This window comes from Trachurus trachurus (assembly GCF_905171665.1).
Source record: "Trachurus trachurus genome assembly, chromosome: 12".
Lineage (NCBI taxonomy): Eukaryota > Metazoa > Chordata > Actinopteri > Carangiformes > Carangidae > Trachurus > Trachurus trachurus.
The window spans coordinates 1,294,684-1,310,000 of NC_139908.1; the positions used below are offsets into that span (position 1 = coordinate 1,294,684).

Sequence of the window (15,317 nt, forward strand, 5' to 3'; positions counted from 1 at the left end):
CAAAACAAAACAGTATAACATCCCATAAGAAACTCAGCTTACATGAGCGAAAAGGAGTAGGAAGTATAAACTTGTCTAATCCTTCCCACTGGTTTATAATAATGATGCCGCTGCTCCTCTTCAGCCTCTGACTGCACTTGTGCTTTATTTCTTTACTTTTTAAAAAAATATTATTATTATTATTATTTTTTTTTTTATAGTAGCCTATCACGTCATGTGGTGAGTTCACGTTACCATTTTGTGTGGTATTTAAAGAGTCCGTCCTCCTCGGCTGCCGGAGTGGGGAGAGCCTGGATGGATGGATGGATGGATGGATGGAGCGCTTGCGTGCGTGTGTGCGTAAAGTGTGTAGCATGTGTGTGTGTGTGTCAGTTTGAGTGTGTGTGTGCGCCGGGGGTTTGCAGCTGAAGCACTCAGCCGTCCGGAGTTTCTGAGGTGGGCGGAGACTGACTGAGCACCGAGCTTCTCCCGGTCCACAGCGACAAACCGAGCAGTCCGGACTCAGAGGAGGAGGCGGCAGCAGGAGCGGCAGGAGCGGCAAGAGCAGCGGCAAGAGCAGCGGCAGGAGCGGCGGCAGCGGCATCATGGCAACGACTACTTGCACACGTTTTACAGATGAATACCAGCTGTACGAGGAGCTCGGCAAGTAAGCTGCTGTCTGTCTCCTTCTATAACGATGTGGTGTAGATGTGATGAGGCTCCTGCATGCAGCCTGACCCCGTCCTGCAGGAGGGATGGATGATGGGATGATGGGATGGATGGAGGGATGAAGAGAAGGAGGGATGGAGCTGTGCACATCTGCAGCTCCATGATCCCTCCAAAACAAAACGCACGCTGCTTTGGAGAATCTCCTGCATCTATAATTAGCCTCTACAGTAAAAAAAACCCTCATCAGCTCTCAGCTCAGTGCAAGACCTCTCTTTCCTCTCTTTCCTCTTCTTCCTCTTCTTTCCTTCTTTCTTTTTCTTTTCGTGCCAGCAGACTTCTCTAAACCAGAGAGCCGGGCTCTGACAAGCCGTCACATAGTTTTTGTGGTTTTGCACGGGGATTTGCCGAGGTGGCATGAGCCCAAGGAGCGCAGCATCACCCTGGGCTCACCCCCTCTTCATCCCTCCATCTCTCCTTCTCTCCCTCTCCCCCTCTCTCCTCCTCCTCCTCCTCCTCCTCTTCTTTGCCCCGAGGCTAATTAGGGACAAACAGGCCCCTAATATCAGGGAAAAGCTGATGTGTCGGAATTAAGCTCCCTCATCATCATCATCATCATCCTCCTCCTCTGGCTTTAGTAATCACAGCTTTGGAGAGAAGTGAGAGAATAAGGCTGCTGCTGTAATCTAATGAGGCTGCTGCTGGGATGGAAACAACAGGAGAAGAAGGAGAAACACACACACACAGACACACTAATGGGTTGCAGACAAATGGAGTGAGACTCCGGGTGCCACAGTGTGTAGATAGATAGATGCAGAGTGGACTGCATGTCTCTGTCAGGTTGTGCGTGGGAAGAGACTGAATCTCTGCAGCGCTTCTCTCTCCCTCACAGGAACACCGAGCGTTTATTCCACCGCCGGCGCCGGGGGAATAAAAACACAAGTTCACTGCTGTAACGTTGTAATGTTGGGCTTTTTATCTGACAGGCTGCTGCAGTACCAGCTCTTTAGTGATGACACTCATCCTCCACAGCCCTCTGTGTGTGTGTGGGAGTGTGTGATAAGTTACAGACAATAGACATGCTGAAGTGTAGCAGCAGCTGCCCTCGCTGATAACACAGCACTATTACTGTTTTGCTTGTGTTGTCAGTTTCTGGTGTGTGTGTGATGTGAAGACTGGAGGATGTTGCACTGAGCAGGTCAAGTGTAAATACTTCAGACTGTCAGTGTGTGGGTGTGATTAAATGATTCGTGATTGACAGAAAAGTAATCAGCAAACATTTTGATTATTATTTGCTCGGATCCCCGTTAGCTGCGCTCCAGAGCACCACAGCAAGTCTTCCTGAGGTCCACATTTAGAACCATATACATTTAAAACATACATCTACAGTCACAACACGAAAAAGACAAGACAAGTCAACAAAAACTTACATTAAATCTGCACAATTGGATTATCATCTTCATCAAAGAACGTATGTAAGATTTGAGAATAAAACACTTGGATACTTGTACTTATCAATACTTTAACTCTAGCAAAATTACTGTACAAAGTTAAAGCAGAAGTGAGTGATATATTTGTGTTAATATAAGTCTTAAATAGTTATATCTTCCGACAGCAATCACTTACATAGAGTGTTTGGACTGAAACACGGGTCTGTCAGTCACTCTGCTCTGCTCTGAGCCGAAGAGAAAACATTTATCGTATCCTACAGTTTTTATCCAATGAGGAGAGAGAACGGCATGCAGGGCTGTGTGTGCAGCCAAGGAACGCCGTGAATGTGGTGACGTAGCGACGAGGACTGTTAAGGTGCGTTCAAGGAAACTTGTATTTTTCCGACCGTGAAGTGGTACCAGTTCAATCTGGTACGAGTTCACCGGTCGGAAGTTACGAGTGGCCGTTATAGTGACTTTCACCGGTAAAACAGGTCGGAAAAACACGAGTGGGTTGCCTGGAACGCTACAAAGTCGTAAGTTGTGACTTGAAGCTGTAATTTACGATTTCAAAAGCCTGCCTGGAACGCAGCATTAGCGAAAACGACCGGATCACTCACTTCTGCTTTAATTGGTATAATACAAATATTGAAGTAACTCATTTACACATGTTAAAGTAAGTTTTTATTGAAGTTGTTCTATAGAAACGAACAGCTATAGGACAATAGCATATCATTTTCAAGCTTCACCATTTACATTAATGCAGTTCAGTGATATAATATTATAACATTTATTTTATTATTATTAACATTATGCTAAAAGGCACCACTCTGTAGGCTACAGTGAAGTAAAGTTCAGGGCATCACTTCGCCAGATGTTTTCCAGTTCCAGAGATTTGCTGTGTTTCTTTCCAGTGGTTGCACTTTCGTCACATATTGAGGTCAAACTTAGGGTTTTTGACCTTAAAGGTTGGGTCTGCAGTTTTTTGCCCAAAAAATAAACGTTAGGCTCGACTTACACAAATGAAATCCGTCTTAATCGTCACCTATGGGCTTCTAATCCTGTGTGGTGGGGGCTGTGTCTGCAGCGCCCCCTCCCCCTGCCTGTATTTTGGTCTTTTGCTCCGTTTTGTTGTGCACGTGGACGTTTCTGGGTGGAGAGCGAGAGAGTCTGTGTTTTCTCTCCAGCCAATGACGGAGCTCAGGTGTTTTCTCTCCAGCCAATGACAGAGCTCAGTTGAAGCTAGGTGCAGCAGAGTAGGAGGCTCAGTCTCTGATGCTAACGAGTGCTAGCACGTCTCTCTCTCTCTCTCAGCAGCAGCAGTCAGGACCGCAAAGAAAAAGAAATACAGTCTGAGTGAAGCACTGGAGCCACGGACCGATTCCCCACCGTCACAGACACTGGTAACAAGTATTAGGACCGTTGTGGTGAGCTAGCTCGATGCTAACTTCGGCTAGCGGTAGCGGTTAGCATCCGCCGCTAACACCGTCTTCCCAGCTCACTACAACAACATAACAACATAACAACCTACATTAAGGCTCCCGGTGTCGGTGACGGTCGGCTATCGGCCCACGACTCCAACGCTTCGTTCGGACTGTGTTTCCTTTCCTTTGTTGTCATGACAACTGCTGCTGGCTATCGCTACACAGCTTAGCCCCAGAGGAAGGACCCAGTTTCAATGTTTTGTTTACAAACTGCAACGAACAAAACTCCAGACTCTACCTTTAAAGTAAGTTTTTTTTATTGAAGTTTGAGCACTATAACATTATGCTAAAAGGCACCACTCTGTATAATGAAGTAAAGTTCAGGGCATCACTTAGCCACTTGTTTTCCAATTCCAGAGATTTGCTGTGTTTCTTTCCAGTGGTTGTACCTATACTTTCATCAGAGACTGAGGTCAAATTTAGGGTTTTTGACCTAAAATTTAAAAAAATTAAAAAATCTTATATTGCTGAATTCATAGTGGTTGATAACAGATTTTCTTTTGGCCACTCGGGAGCGGGGTCGGTAGAAAGATAACTAGGCTGTCTGTTGTGTGGAGCGTTGTTTGTGCACCTGAATCATGTTGTGTTGTTGTTCTCTTTTTGCTCTGTGTTTGGTCTCCACCAGCTGAACCACTTAGTTTAACACCTTTTAGTGTTTTTTCAGTTGTGGAACAAAAATTCAGGTTGAAAACATGTGTTTTTGAGTGTGGAGTGGACTCATTGTTGCCCTTTGTGGCTGTTCAGTGGAAAACTCACCTGGTTTACTAATTAAATTGAGTTTATAGGCCTACCCTTATTGTGAAAAGACCTGCTTGTGTATGTCTTTATTGCCATATTACCGCATATTCAAAATCATATTGATAACAATATTTGAAAAAGTTCCCTTTCAGATACGCTTTATAATAAAATAAAATGCTCTATTGTGACTAATATTTTGTTTGCCATAGTTTTCCCACTCATTTGAGTACAGACATGCAAGTCTGACTCCCGATATCCCAAAAGTTTTGAGGGTGATGTTCTCCTTCACTAAGCCCAACTTGAAGTTTGATGTCATTAGACATTTCTTAATGCAGTGGTCAAACTGCACCAATCCCTCCCTCCGTCTCGATAGAAACCCAGGTTAACTATTAGCGTTAGGTAGGGAGCTAGCATTAGCGGGCCGCCCCGCCAGCAGAACGGTAGGGTAGGGGTAGGGGCTGGTGTCTGTATGTTTATGTTTAACTGAGCCCAAACTGATGACAATTTTCTGTCCCTGTGACAGACAATAACGTTTTTTGAATTGAATTGAATTGAAACACTGTAAGGCTTAGGTGGTGGGGGGTGTTTTATTTTATATTTGTTTATTGTCCTAATGTAGATAGATTCACTATGAACTGTATGTTGCGGAAGGTGTGTCAGTGGGATTGAGGAGATCCTCGAAGTATTCCTTCCACCGCCCGACAATGTCCCCAGTCGAGGTCAACAGCTCCCCTCCTCCACTGTAAACAGTGTTGGCGGAGCACTGCTTCCCCCTCCGGAGGCGCCGGATGGTTTGCCAGAATTTAATCGAGGCCGACCAGTAGTCCTCCTCCTTTTTGCTTCTGCGACCGCTCGAGCTGCCGTCTGCTTGGCCTGCCGGTACCCGTCAGCTGTCTCAGGAGTCCCTCGACCTTACTTCTGGTGTCCAACGCCGGGTTCAGGGATTGCTGCCGCAAAAGGCACTGGAGACCTTACAGCCACAGCTCCGGACAGCTGCGTCAACAATGGAAGAAGGGAACGTGATCGACTTGGACTCAATGTCTCCGGCCTCCCTCGGAATCCGGTCAAAGCTCTCCCAGAGGTGTGAGTTGAAGACCTCCCTGACAGGGGATTCTGCCAGACGTTCCCAGCAGACCCTCACAATACGCTTGGGTCTGCCAAGTCTGACCAGCTTCCTCCCCTGCCAGCAGATCCAACTCACCACCAGGTGGTGATCAGTTGACAACTCAGCCCCTCTCTTCACCCGAGTGTCCAAGACATATTGGACCGCTCACCGCCTCTCACCGCGGGCGACTCCAGAGTGGAAGAGAGTCCAGCCTCTCTCAAGGAGTTGGTTCCAGAGCCCAGGCTGTGCGTGGAGGTGAGCCCGACTATCTCTAGCCGGTACCTCTCAACCTCCTGCACGAGCTCAGGCTCTTTCCCCCCCAGCGAGGTGACATTCCACGTCCCTAAAGCCAGAGTCGTTGTCCGGGGATTGGGTCGCCGGGGCCCCCGCCCACGGCTGCCACCCAGAACACAACGCACCGCCCCCTCATGATCCTTCCTGCGGGTGGTGGGCCGACTGGAAGGCCCGGCCGGGTCCCGTGGGCAGAGACCCGGCCACCAGACCCAACCCCAGGCCTGGCTCCAGGGTGGGGCCGCGGTGACGCCGATCCGGGCGACGTGAACTTCCTTGGTATTGCTTTCTTCATAGGGGCTTTGGAACCGCTCTTAGGGCCTGATTTACTAAAGGTTTGCGTGTATTAAAACGTGTGCAAACGTGATTGCACGCACAAACACACGTGGAACCTGATCTACTAACCGGACGCACCGAGGATTGCGTCTCTGAAACGGGCAAAATAGCACGTGCAATCTATTTAGCGTGTTTGCCTTGATGAATATGTAAATATGGGCGTTTATGCCAGAACGTGCAGAATACTGGGAGGAGTAGATGCAAATCGATTTATTTAGCGCGCGCAATGTGATTTACCAAACCAGGAAGAGATTGCGGTGGCTGTTTTTGCGTCTTTATTTACCACGTCTGAAAACCATGTACTAACTGATACAACTTTGTGAAAACGTATGCGTTTATTGATTTGATACCTGTCAGAGCCCCGTGATCTTACATCTCTGCATTTCCTCACATCTGGGTAATTCTGTAACAGTTTTTCAGCCGTGTTAAAAGTCATTTACGTGCCTTTACGCACGGGGCACGTCTGTCCTGCAGTGCTCTCCTCTCCTCTCCTCTCCTCTCCTCTCCTCTCACCTGGCTGCTCAGCTCCGTCTCTCAGTCCCGGTCCCAGACTAGCGATTTGTGTTTATTTATCTAAACAGAGCGCGATAGAGATGAACACACGTGCTGTCATTGTATGCATCGGATCAAATGTCATTCTGTCCCTTCGTCCATCCAGATCTCTGTCCACTCTCTCCATGGCGGAAACGATTACCACGCGCAAAACCCTCATTTACATATTGCGGTTTGCACGTGTTTTCATTTAGCGGGTTACTTACTTACTTACCTACTTAGCAGATCACCTGTTTTGCGTGCACTAACCAAACACGCAATATTTTAGCGGGCGCAAACAATATAGCGCCCGTTATCTGTGATCTTAGTAAATCCGGCCCTTCGTCTGACCCGTCACCTAGGACCTGTTTACCTTGGGAGACCCTACCAGGGGCATTAAGCCCCTGACAACATACCTCTTAGGATCATTCGGGTGCTCAAATCCCTCCACCACGATAAGGTGGCAGTTCAGCGGCGAGAAAAACAACAACAAAAACAAAAAGTGGCGAGAGCTGTATACGGATCACAATCGCCCAGAACTTGCACTTTGTCAGAGTGTCTTATTTCATGATCAGTGAGATGACCTATGTCTTCGTGGGTTGATATTAAAAGATAAATTAACAGTGTCAGTTCATCACAGTACAAGTTCCTCCAAACTGAGCTGGAATGAAAGTTCGTATTTAGTATAAATTTAGTTCCTTAAAGTTGTAACTGAAGCACATCCTGCAAAAGTTTGATAACTCATAACTTGAACTCATTCTTCACTGCAGGCCAGTGTTTGAAGTTCTCCACTAATGAATTAAGACGCTTTAGGGCCGGTGTTTAGCTCAGTTGGTAGAGCACCCGCCCCATGTGTTGAGGCTATATTCCTAGTCCAGCCCTGGTTCAAATCCCGCGCCCCCCCCTCTCTGCCTCCCATTTCCTGTCTCTCTCTCAACTGTCCTGTACATTAGAGGCCAAAAAGCCCCGAAAAATATATACTTAAAAAAATGAATTAAGACTCTTTAGACGTTAAATGATCCACAAACAGAAACTAAACAGAGCTGCTGCATCATCCTGCTCAACTTTCAGTGTGACAAAGCTCCGCCCCCTCACATGACTCATAAACCAGGTTAGTTATTAGCACAGAGGACAAAGTCCCAGGAACAACTTTATTGGACTTTGTCAGTCCCAGAGCCGCAGACTGAAAAAGAGACAATCAGATTCAGCTTCAGACCAAACCAACAACTTCCTGTGAGTGAGTCCAGCTACAACACTGCTGCTTCAACCTGCTGACACTCCACACACTGAAGGTGAGTTTGACTAAAACCTGGACTCAGAGTCACAGTAAACTTCAGTCAAGTCCTGTAGCCACTAAGTAGTCAACAAACAGTAACAACAGTTATATTATGTTCATTCAAAATGTATTAAGAGACATGTAACTATTGGTATATTGTGAATTGAATTTGTATTTTGTATTTTAAAATGATTTGTAAAATAAAACCTTGAAACCTTGAAACCTTAACAATGTAACTGATTTTTAAGATCTAAATTTAAATCAAAGTCTGATTCTGAACCCAGATTTCTAGATCTCTCTGGTCAGATCAGCTCTGTGTAGCTAACAGCCTCTGTAGCTGATTCAACCTGTAGACACTGACACCATTGACCTTCGTTCAAAAAAAAGAAATCAATTAAATTCTGAAAAAACTGCAACAGGAAATAAAAGACAAATGTCAACACAAGAGAAACAAATGTTTCACCAGTGTGGAAAGTAACCACGGTGAGAGTTAAGCCCAAGTCCTGAAAATGTTATGTCTTTTTACTTTCCTTGAATATTTCCCCTCTCACCTCTATAATTTTCTACCCAACATCTCTGATATGTTTCTGACTAAACAATATTCTGTCTACATTAGGAATCAGAGCAGAGCTGCTGTGTTTACCACACCATCAAAAAGCCTGGAATGAAAATCAACCTGTTTTACATGTTTGGCAAAGCTCCGCCCCCTCACCTGACTCACCTGAGATAAACCAGGAAAAAGTTTGTTCCTCTTCAGTTACAGAGGTGCAGACTGAAGAAGAGACGATCAGATTCAGCTTCAGACCAAACCAACAACTTCCTGTGAGTGAGTCCAGCTACAACACTGCTGCTTCAACCTGCTGACACTCCACACACTGAAGGTGAGTTTGACTAAAACCTGGACTCAGAGTCACAGTAAACTTCAGTCAAGTCAGTAGAGGAGGGAGGGGAGCCATGACTGACTCTACTTCCTGTCTGCTGTGTTTTCAGCTTCACCCACAGACTAAATGGCTTCCAGACTAGAGGAGGATCTCTGCTGTCCGGTCTGTATGGCGGTCTTCAGAGATCCTGTTGTTCTGTCCTGCAGCCACAGCTTCTGTAAAGACTGTCTGAAGAGCTGGTGGAGAGAGAAACAAGATCCACTGTGTCCAGTTTGTAAGAGAAGATCTTCAAGGTTAGAACCACCTTGTAACCTGGTGTTGAAGAACCTGTGTGAGAGCTTCTTACAGCAGAGAGAGCAGAGATCTTCAGAGGCTCTCTGTAGTCTGCACTCTGAGAAACTCAGACTCTTCTGTCTGGACCATCAGCAGCCAGTGTGTCTCATCTGCAGAGATTCAGAAAAACACACCGACCACAGAATAAGATCCATCGATGAAGCTGCTTCACAACTCAAGAAGGAACTTGAGGAAACTCTGGAGCCCTTAAAGAAGAAGTTAAAGGGTTTTGAAGAAGTTCAAGTGAAGTTTGATCAAACAGCAGAACACATCAAGGTCCAGGCCCGACACACAGAGAGGCAGATTAAGGAGCAGTTTAAGAAGCTTCACCAGTTTCTAGAAGAGGAAGAGGAGGCCAGGATGGCTGCACTGAGGGAGGAAGAGGAGCAGAAGAGTCAGAGGATGAAGGAGAAGATGGAGGCTCTGAGCAGAGAGATAGCAGCTCTTTCACACACAGTCGGAGCCACAGAGGACGAGCTGAGAGCTGAAGACGTCTCATTCCTGCTCAACTACAAGGCTGCAGTGGAAAGAGTCCAGCAGCGCCCCCTGCTGGAGGATCCACAGCTGGACTCAGGAGCTCTGATAGACCAGGCCAAACACCTGGGCAACCTGACCTTCAACATCTGGACCAAGATGAAGGACATGGTCTCCTACAGTCCTGTGGTTCTGGACCCAAACACTGCTGATCCAAGACTCATCCTGTCTGAAGATCTGACCAGTGTGAGAGGAGGAGACGAACAGCAGCTTCCTGACAATCCAGAGAGGTTTGATTCTTACCGCTCTGTCCTGAGCTCTGAGGGTTTTAACTCAGGGACTCACAGCTGGGATGTCCAGGTTGGAGACAGTAAACACTGGGTACTGGGTGTGTTAACAGAGTCTGTGCAGAGGAAGGGATTCAACATGTGGTCTGGATCATGGACATTATGGTTCGGTGGAGGTAAATACTCAGCACAGTCACCATCACCTTCATTCACTGATCTCCCAGAGCAGAAGAAGCACCAGAGGATCAGAGTGAATCTGGACTTGAAAAGAGGAAAACTGTCGTTCTCTGATCCTGATACTAACACACACATACACACCTTCACACACACTTTCACTGAGAAGATGTTTCCACTCATTTACACTAGTGACAACCTCTCAGTGAAGCTGTTACCAGTGAAGGTGTCAGTGACAGTGGAGCAGAGCAGTTAGAGATAAAGAGGACGATCATATAGTGCTGTCAAGCGATTAAAATTTTTAAGCGCGATAAATCTCGTAATTTTTCTACTTTACTACTTCTCATGTGTAAAATATTTCAAATCTTTTTTGAATCGTTATGAGTCATTTCATATTAGGCTACTTTGGTTATTATGACTTTGTGTGGAGTTTTTTGTGAGCAAATAAAAAAAAACTGAAAATTTGATCAATTGATCAATCTGTATTTTTAGTTCTTATCCAGATGATAAAATGTCAAACATGAAAAGTTGAAAAGTGATTCTTGTTTAATTACGTATGTGAAAAGTTTGTATCTGTTCATTTGAAATGATCTAAAGTTGTTGCTCTGTACAGTCAGGTCGTGTCGTTTATCCTGAAATTTGCTGATATTTCCTTTGAAACCGATGTCAATATCGCTGAAAACTCTGTATTTCTTATGCTAGGAGCATGGCTGCTGCTGGGAGTGAAAGCTTGACAGACATAGCAACAGTAACCACGGGGGGCGGGGCAAGACCCTTCGCTAAGCCCCGCCCCCTGTGGTTACTGTTGCTATGTTGCTGTTGCTAAACCTCAGTCAGACTCAGATTCGTGAACTTTTGGGGAATTAGTTAGTCATGAGTTTTTAAATCTGTGCCGACCAGAGTGGTGAGTTAGTTAGCTCTACATTTGTAAGCTTGTGTTAGCGGCTAATGCTAATGCTAACTCTCTGACCATAGATATAAGAGTTGGTTTAGAGGGAAATTCATGCAAAATCACTGATGCACGTTGCCTTCAGGGACAGTTTTTCATCATCAGTCTCTGTATTTCCGCTAAAACAACTCTGTGTGGTAACGTTGTGTTATTATCTCATAGCGTGGTGAATGTGCAGGTCACAACTTGTCCACCAGAGCGTTGTGGAGTTGTTGGATTGTGTATTTGATGAGTTTGATGAGGGAAAACCAAGAAATCCCATAATGAGCCTCCGTAGTGTAGCTCTGAGCAGCTCACGGCTCTGCTCCGCCGTTCTAAAAATAGCTTGCACCGACAATTAAAGGTTAACGAACCTACTGCTATGACTATAGGGATTATGGCAATGGGCCAGTTTGACAAAATGTTGAACTATCCCTTTAACTAAGTATTTTAGAATTTTTTAATATTACAAAAAAAAACTTTTTTTTAATATAGAAATGTTGACATTCTGAGAAGTCTGTCCATCTATGTAAACTCAATACTTTCTCAAGTCTTTGAATATCTTTTTATCTCCTTTTTATGTTTTATAAAGTTGAACATTGACTTTTTATACACAGACACTAATTACAAGTTACAGGCGTGGACAGTTACCCTGAGTCGCCATTTAAACCAGTCTGTGTCAATCTGTGTGTTTATTATCAGGGTATAAAAATTTGAGGGTATAAACTGTTGATCAGGGCCATTTTGGTGTTTGCATTTTTAATTAGGATTAAAAAAGATCAAACACAGTTGTGTGATAATAATAAATGGCTTCGCAAAGCCACTAACTCTGAATAAAAAAAGTTTTATTGCATTATCAATTATATTTTCTGAAAGGTAGCCAGTATTTCTCAAATTCTGCCAGGATATGTCAACTTTCAAGCACAACTGTATATATATATAAAACATGTTTTGTGTCTAACAGGTTTATACCTGGATGTTTTATTGGAGGCGTTTTGCTCAGAGCTCAGAGTGCAGCTCTGACAGATTATCCAGCTCTCCTCCCAACTCCCTCCTGCCCTGCACACAACCTGAGTGTCAGGCTTACTCACCTCGTCTCCTCGTCAGGAGCGCGTGTTGGAGAGCTCCTGAGAGTCGGGGGCTCTGAGGGAAGTGTGTGTCTGTGTGTGTGTGAGTGTGAGTGTTTCATTGCATAACAATGCTGAGGTGAGATAAAATTAGCTGTGAGAAATGACAGAGGTGGTTATTTCTGTTTGTCTCTGTTGAGTTTGATGAGCTAACGTGGCCCTAGAAGCCTCCATGCTGCAGGTCTAATCCCTGAAATGCAGCGTTTCTTCCCCTAATCCTTCCCTCTGAAGCCGCTCACATGAAAGGATTCCCGTGGAGTGGTTTCTGTTTGACTGCGACTGAAACAAAAGTGTGACCACGGGGGGCAGGAACGTGGGAGGAGGGAAAACGTGGTGGTTGGTCTCCTGAATTAGACTCAACCAGTTTGTTTTGCAGTGTTTTTTAAAGCTTCTATGAAATGAAGCTGATGGTTTATATCAGTTTGTGACATTTCTGTTGTTTAATTCCTATTAATATAACTGATTGATTGATTAATGTGACCTGGATGAGAAACTGAAAATGGATGAATGGATTAATGAATGAAACAAACTGAATAATTCACATGGTCTTGATTTGTTTCCTGAGAAAAGCCTTAAAAGGTATTAGAAAGTCCTAAATTGGATTAACACAGGTCATAAATATCTTCTCTACTCTGCCTTTGGCAATAACGTTAAATATTTTTGCAGCCGACTGCAGCAGATCCTGGCTGGAAAAACCTCCTCATGCTTATATAGTTCTGGAGCTCTGTCCTTAAAGTAGATTAAATTAGCCGGTGTTACTGTAAATCAATCAATCAATCAATCAATCAATCAATCAATCAATCAATCAATCAATCAATCAATCAATCAATCAATCAATCAATCAATCAATCAATCAATCAATCAATCAATCAATCCATGAATCCATCCTATTCTACTGATTATTGTGCTTCAGGTTGTGATACACTGCAAAAACTCAAAATCTTTCCAGAATATTTGTCTTATTTCTTGTCAAAATGTCTCACTTCTTGTCAAAACTAATCTCTTTCCACTTAAAATAAGACTCATCACCTAAAAATTAACTTGTTTTTAGATCATTTTCACTTCAAACACATTTTCAATTGAAATAAGTAGAAAAATCTGCCAGTGAAAGAAGTGTTTGTAATAAGGAAGAAAAACTTGCCCCACTATCAGATTTTCTTTACTTATTTCAAGTGAAAATCTGCTTGAAAGAAGTAAAAACTGTCTAGAAACAAGTTGCTTTTTATGTGATGTTTCTTATTTTGACTAGAAATTACATTTTGACTAGAAATAAGACAAATATTCTTGGTAAAATATTTGAGTTTTTGCAGTGTAGATGATGCATTTATTGTATTATTAGTAATAGGCCAGGAAATAATGAAACTAAATGTGAAATATGTTCATAAATTAACATCTATTTCACATTGAAGACGGTAAATTATTCTTTGCTGCTTTCTGTCGGCTCCTCCAGGACTTTGACAGTGTGATTATGAAACAGGCTTTGAATGCCACTCACTCTGATACTCTCTCTGTCTGTCAGTCGGTCGGTCGGTTCTTGGCAAAACCCGTTTGAACCTCTGAGAGTCACGCAGGGTTTAGGTTATAATGTAATGTTCCCTCTCCTCCTCCTCCTCCTCCTCCTCCTCTGCAGCAGAGAGACGACTGACTGTGTAGGTGGAAGTCAAGTCGAGGTAGAGCTCAGGTTAGACGGCTCAGCAGGAAACAGCTGCAGCAGGTTAATGTGGGTGGAGAGTAAAGGCACCGCGTTGGGTCAAAGATCTGACGTTACGGCCACGGACAGGAAGATTACTGGCCTTTTTGACAAGTGAATCATCATTTAACAAATGTTTAAAGCAGAAATGGCCCAAAAAATCTACTGGTCGCAGCTTTTAAAAAGGTGAATAATGGATTTTTATGTGTTAAAGAACTCGACATCTGTGGTTTTTATCTGTTAGTCAGACATAAGACTGTTTATTTATCCCACACATAGGGAATTTGGTTGTTATAAAAGCATTGTAGCATACAAGGTAGAAAAAAAAATAGGAAAAAATGCAAATATAGAAATATAAAACAGATACAGAGAAATAAATATATGTTAGGGCCACGGACAGGAAGATTACTGGCCTTTTTGATAATTGAATCATCATTTAATAAATATTTAAAGCAGAAATGGCCAAAAAATTTACTGGTAGCAGCTTTTAAAAAGGTGAATATTGGATTTTTATGTGTTAAAAAACTCTACTGTGGTTTTTATCTGTTAAATAGTAGGAAAAAATGCAAATATAGAGTTATAGAACAAATATAGAGAAATAAATATTTAAAAAAAACAGGACACTGCCCCCAGATATCGACCTGCAAACATCTAAAAAGAAATACAATGTGCTGTAAAACATTGGCCCTAAAAACATTAATGAGAATACAGAGCTTCTGTCCATGTTTAGCACCAATTTAAAAAAGAAAACAGTTTAAATAACAGTAGTAAGTATGTGCCAAATTATTTCAAGAATATATACAGTTATTTACAAGAATACATATATATATATTGGTAGTTGTAAGGCAGAAAATAAACTATTGCACAGATGGAGGGGGTGTATACAGGAGTGAGGTGTGCACAAAAATGGAAGTGTTGGACATAAATAAAAACTGTAAACTGTGTAAAGTGTATAGCCTTAAATAGTGGAATGGAGATGTGTGAATAGTGCAACTGCAAAATAAGAAATAAAGAAGTTAACTTTCTGATATTAAATGCACCGAGCAGCTGCTGAATAATTAAAGCAGAAGTGAGTGATATATTTGTGTTAATCTAAGTCTTAAATAGTTGTATCTTCCGACAGCAATCACTTCTATAGAGTGTTTGGTCTGAAACACGGGTCTGTCAGTCACTCTGCTCTGCTCTGAGCCCAGGAGAAAACTTTCCTTGTATCCTACAACCTTTATCCAATGAGGAGAGAGAACGGCATGCAGGGCTGTGTGTGCAGCCAAGGAACGCCGTGAATGTGGTGACGTAGCGACGAGGACTGTTATGGTGCGTTCAAGGAAACTCGTGTTTTTCCGACCTGTGAAGTCGTACCAGTTCGATCTGGTACGAGTTCACGGGTCAGAAGTTACGAGTGGCCGTTATAGTGACTTTCACCGGTAAAACAGGTCGGAAAAACACGAGTGGGTTGCCTGGAACGCTACAAAGTCGTAAGTTGTGACTTGAAGCTGTAATTTACGGTTTTAAAAAGCCTGCCTGGAACGCAGCATTAGCCAAAACCACCGGATCGCTTACTTCTGCTTTAACTTTCTAATATTAAAT

The 15,317-nt window shown here is 43.5% G+C and overlaps 2 protein-coding genes across 16 annotated transcripts in view; both read left to right on the forward strand.

Moving 5' to 3' along the window:
• Window positions 1-584: 584 nt before the first annotated feature.
• camk2b2 (calcium/calmodulin-dependent protein kinase (CaM kinase) II beta 2) overlaps window positions 585-15,317 on the forward strand; it is a gene marked incomplete at both ends in the record, with an annotated part of 59,485 nt that continues 44,752 nt past the window's right edge. For all 15 annotated transcript variants that reach the window (XM_083983652.1, XM_083983656.1, XM_083983648.1 and 12 more), the window contains one exon: window positions 585-646. In XM_083983652.1, the coding sequence (XP_083839778.1) occupies window positions 585-646 (62 nt within the window). The remainder of the gene's footprint in view (window positions 647-15,317) is intronic.
• Window positions 8,829-10,241, forward strand: LOC310994821 (E3 ubiquitin-protein ligase TRIM39-like; the record flags this gene model as incomplete). The annotated part of the gene is made up of 1 exon (XM_083983678.1): window positions 8,829-10,241. Exon 1 carries the CDS (start codon window positions 8,844-8,846, stop codon window positions 10,239-10,241), a length of 1,398 nt encoding a protein of 465 aa, XP_083839804.1. The 5' UTR covers window positions 8,829-8,843.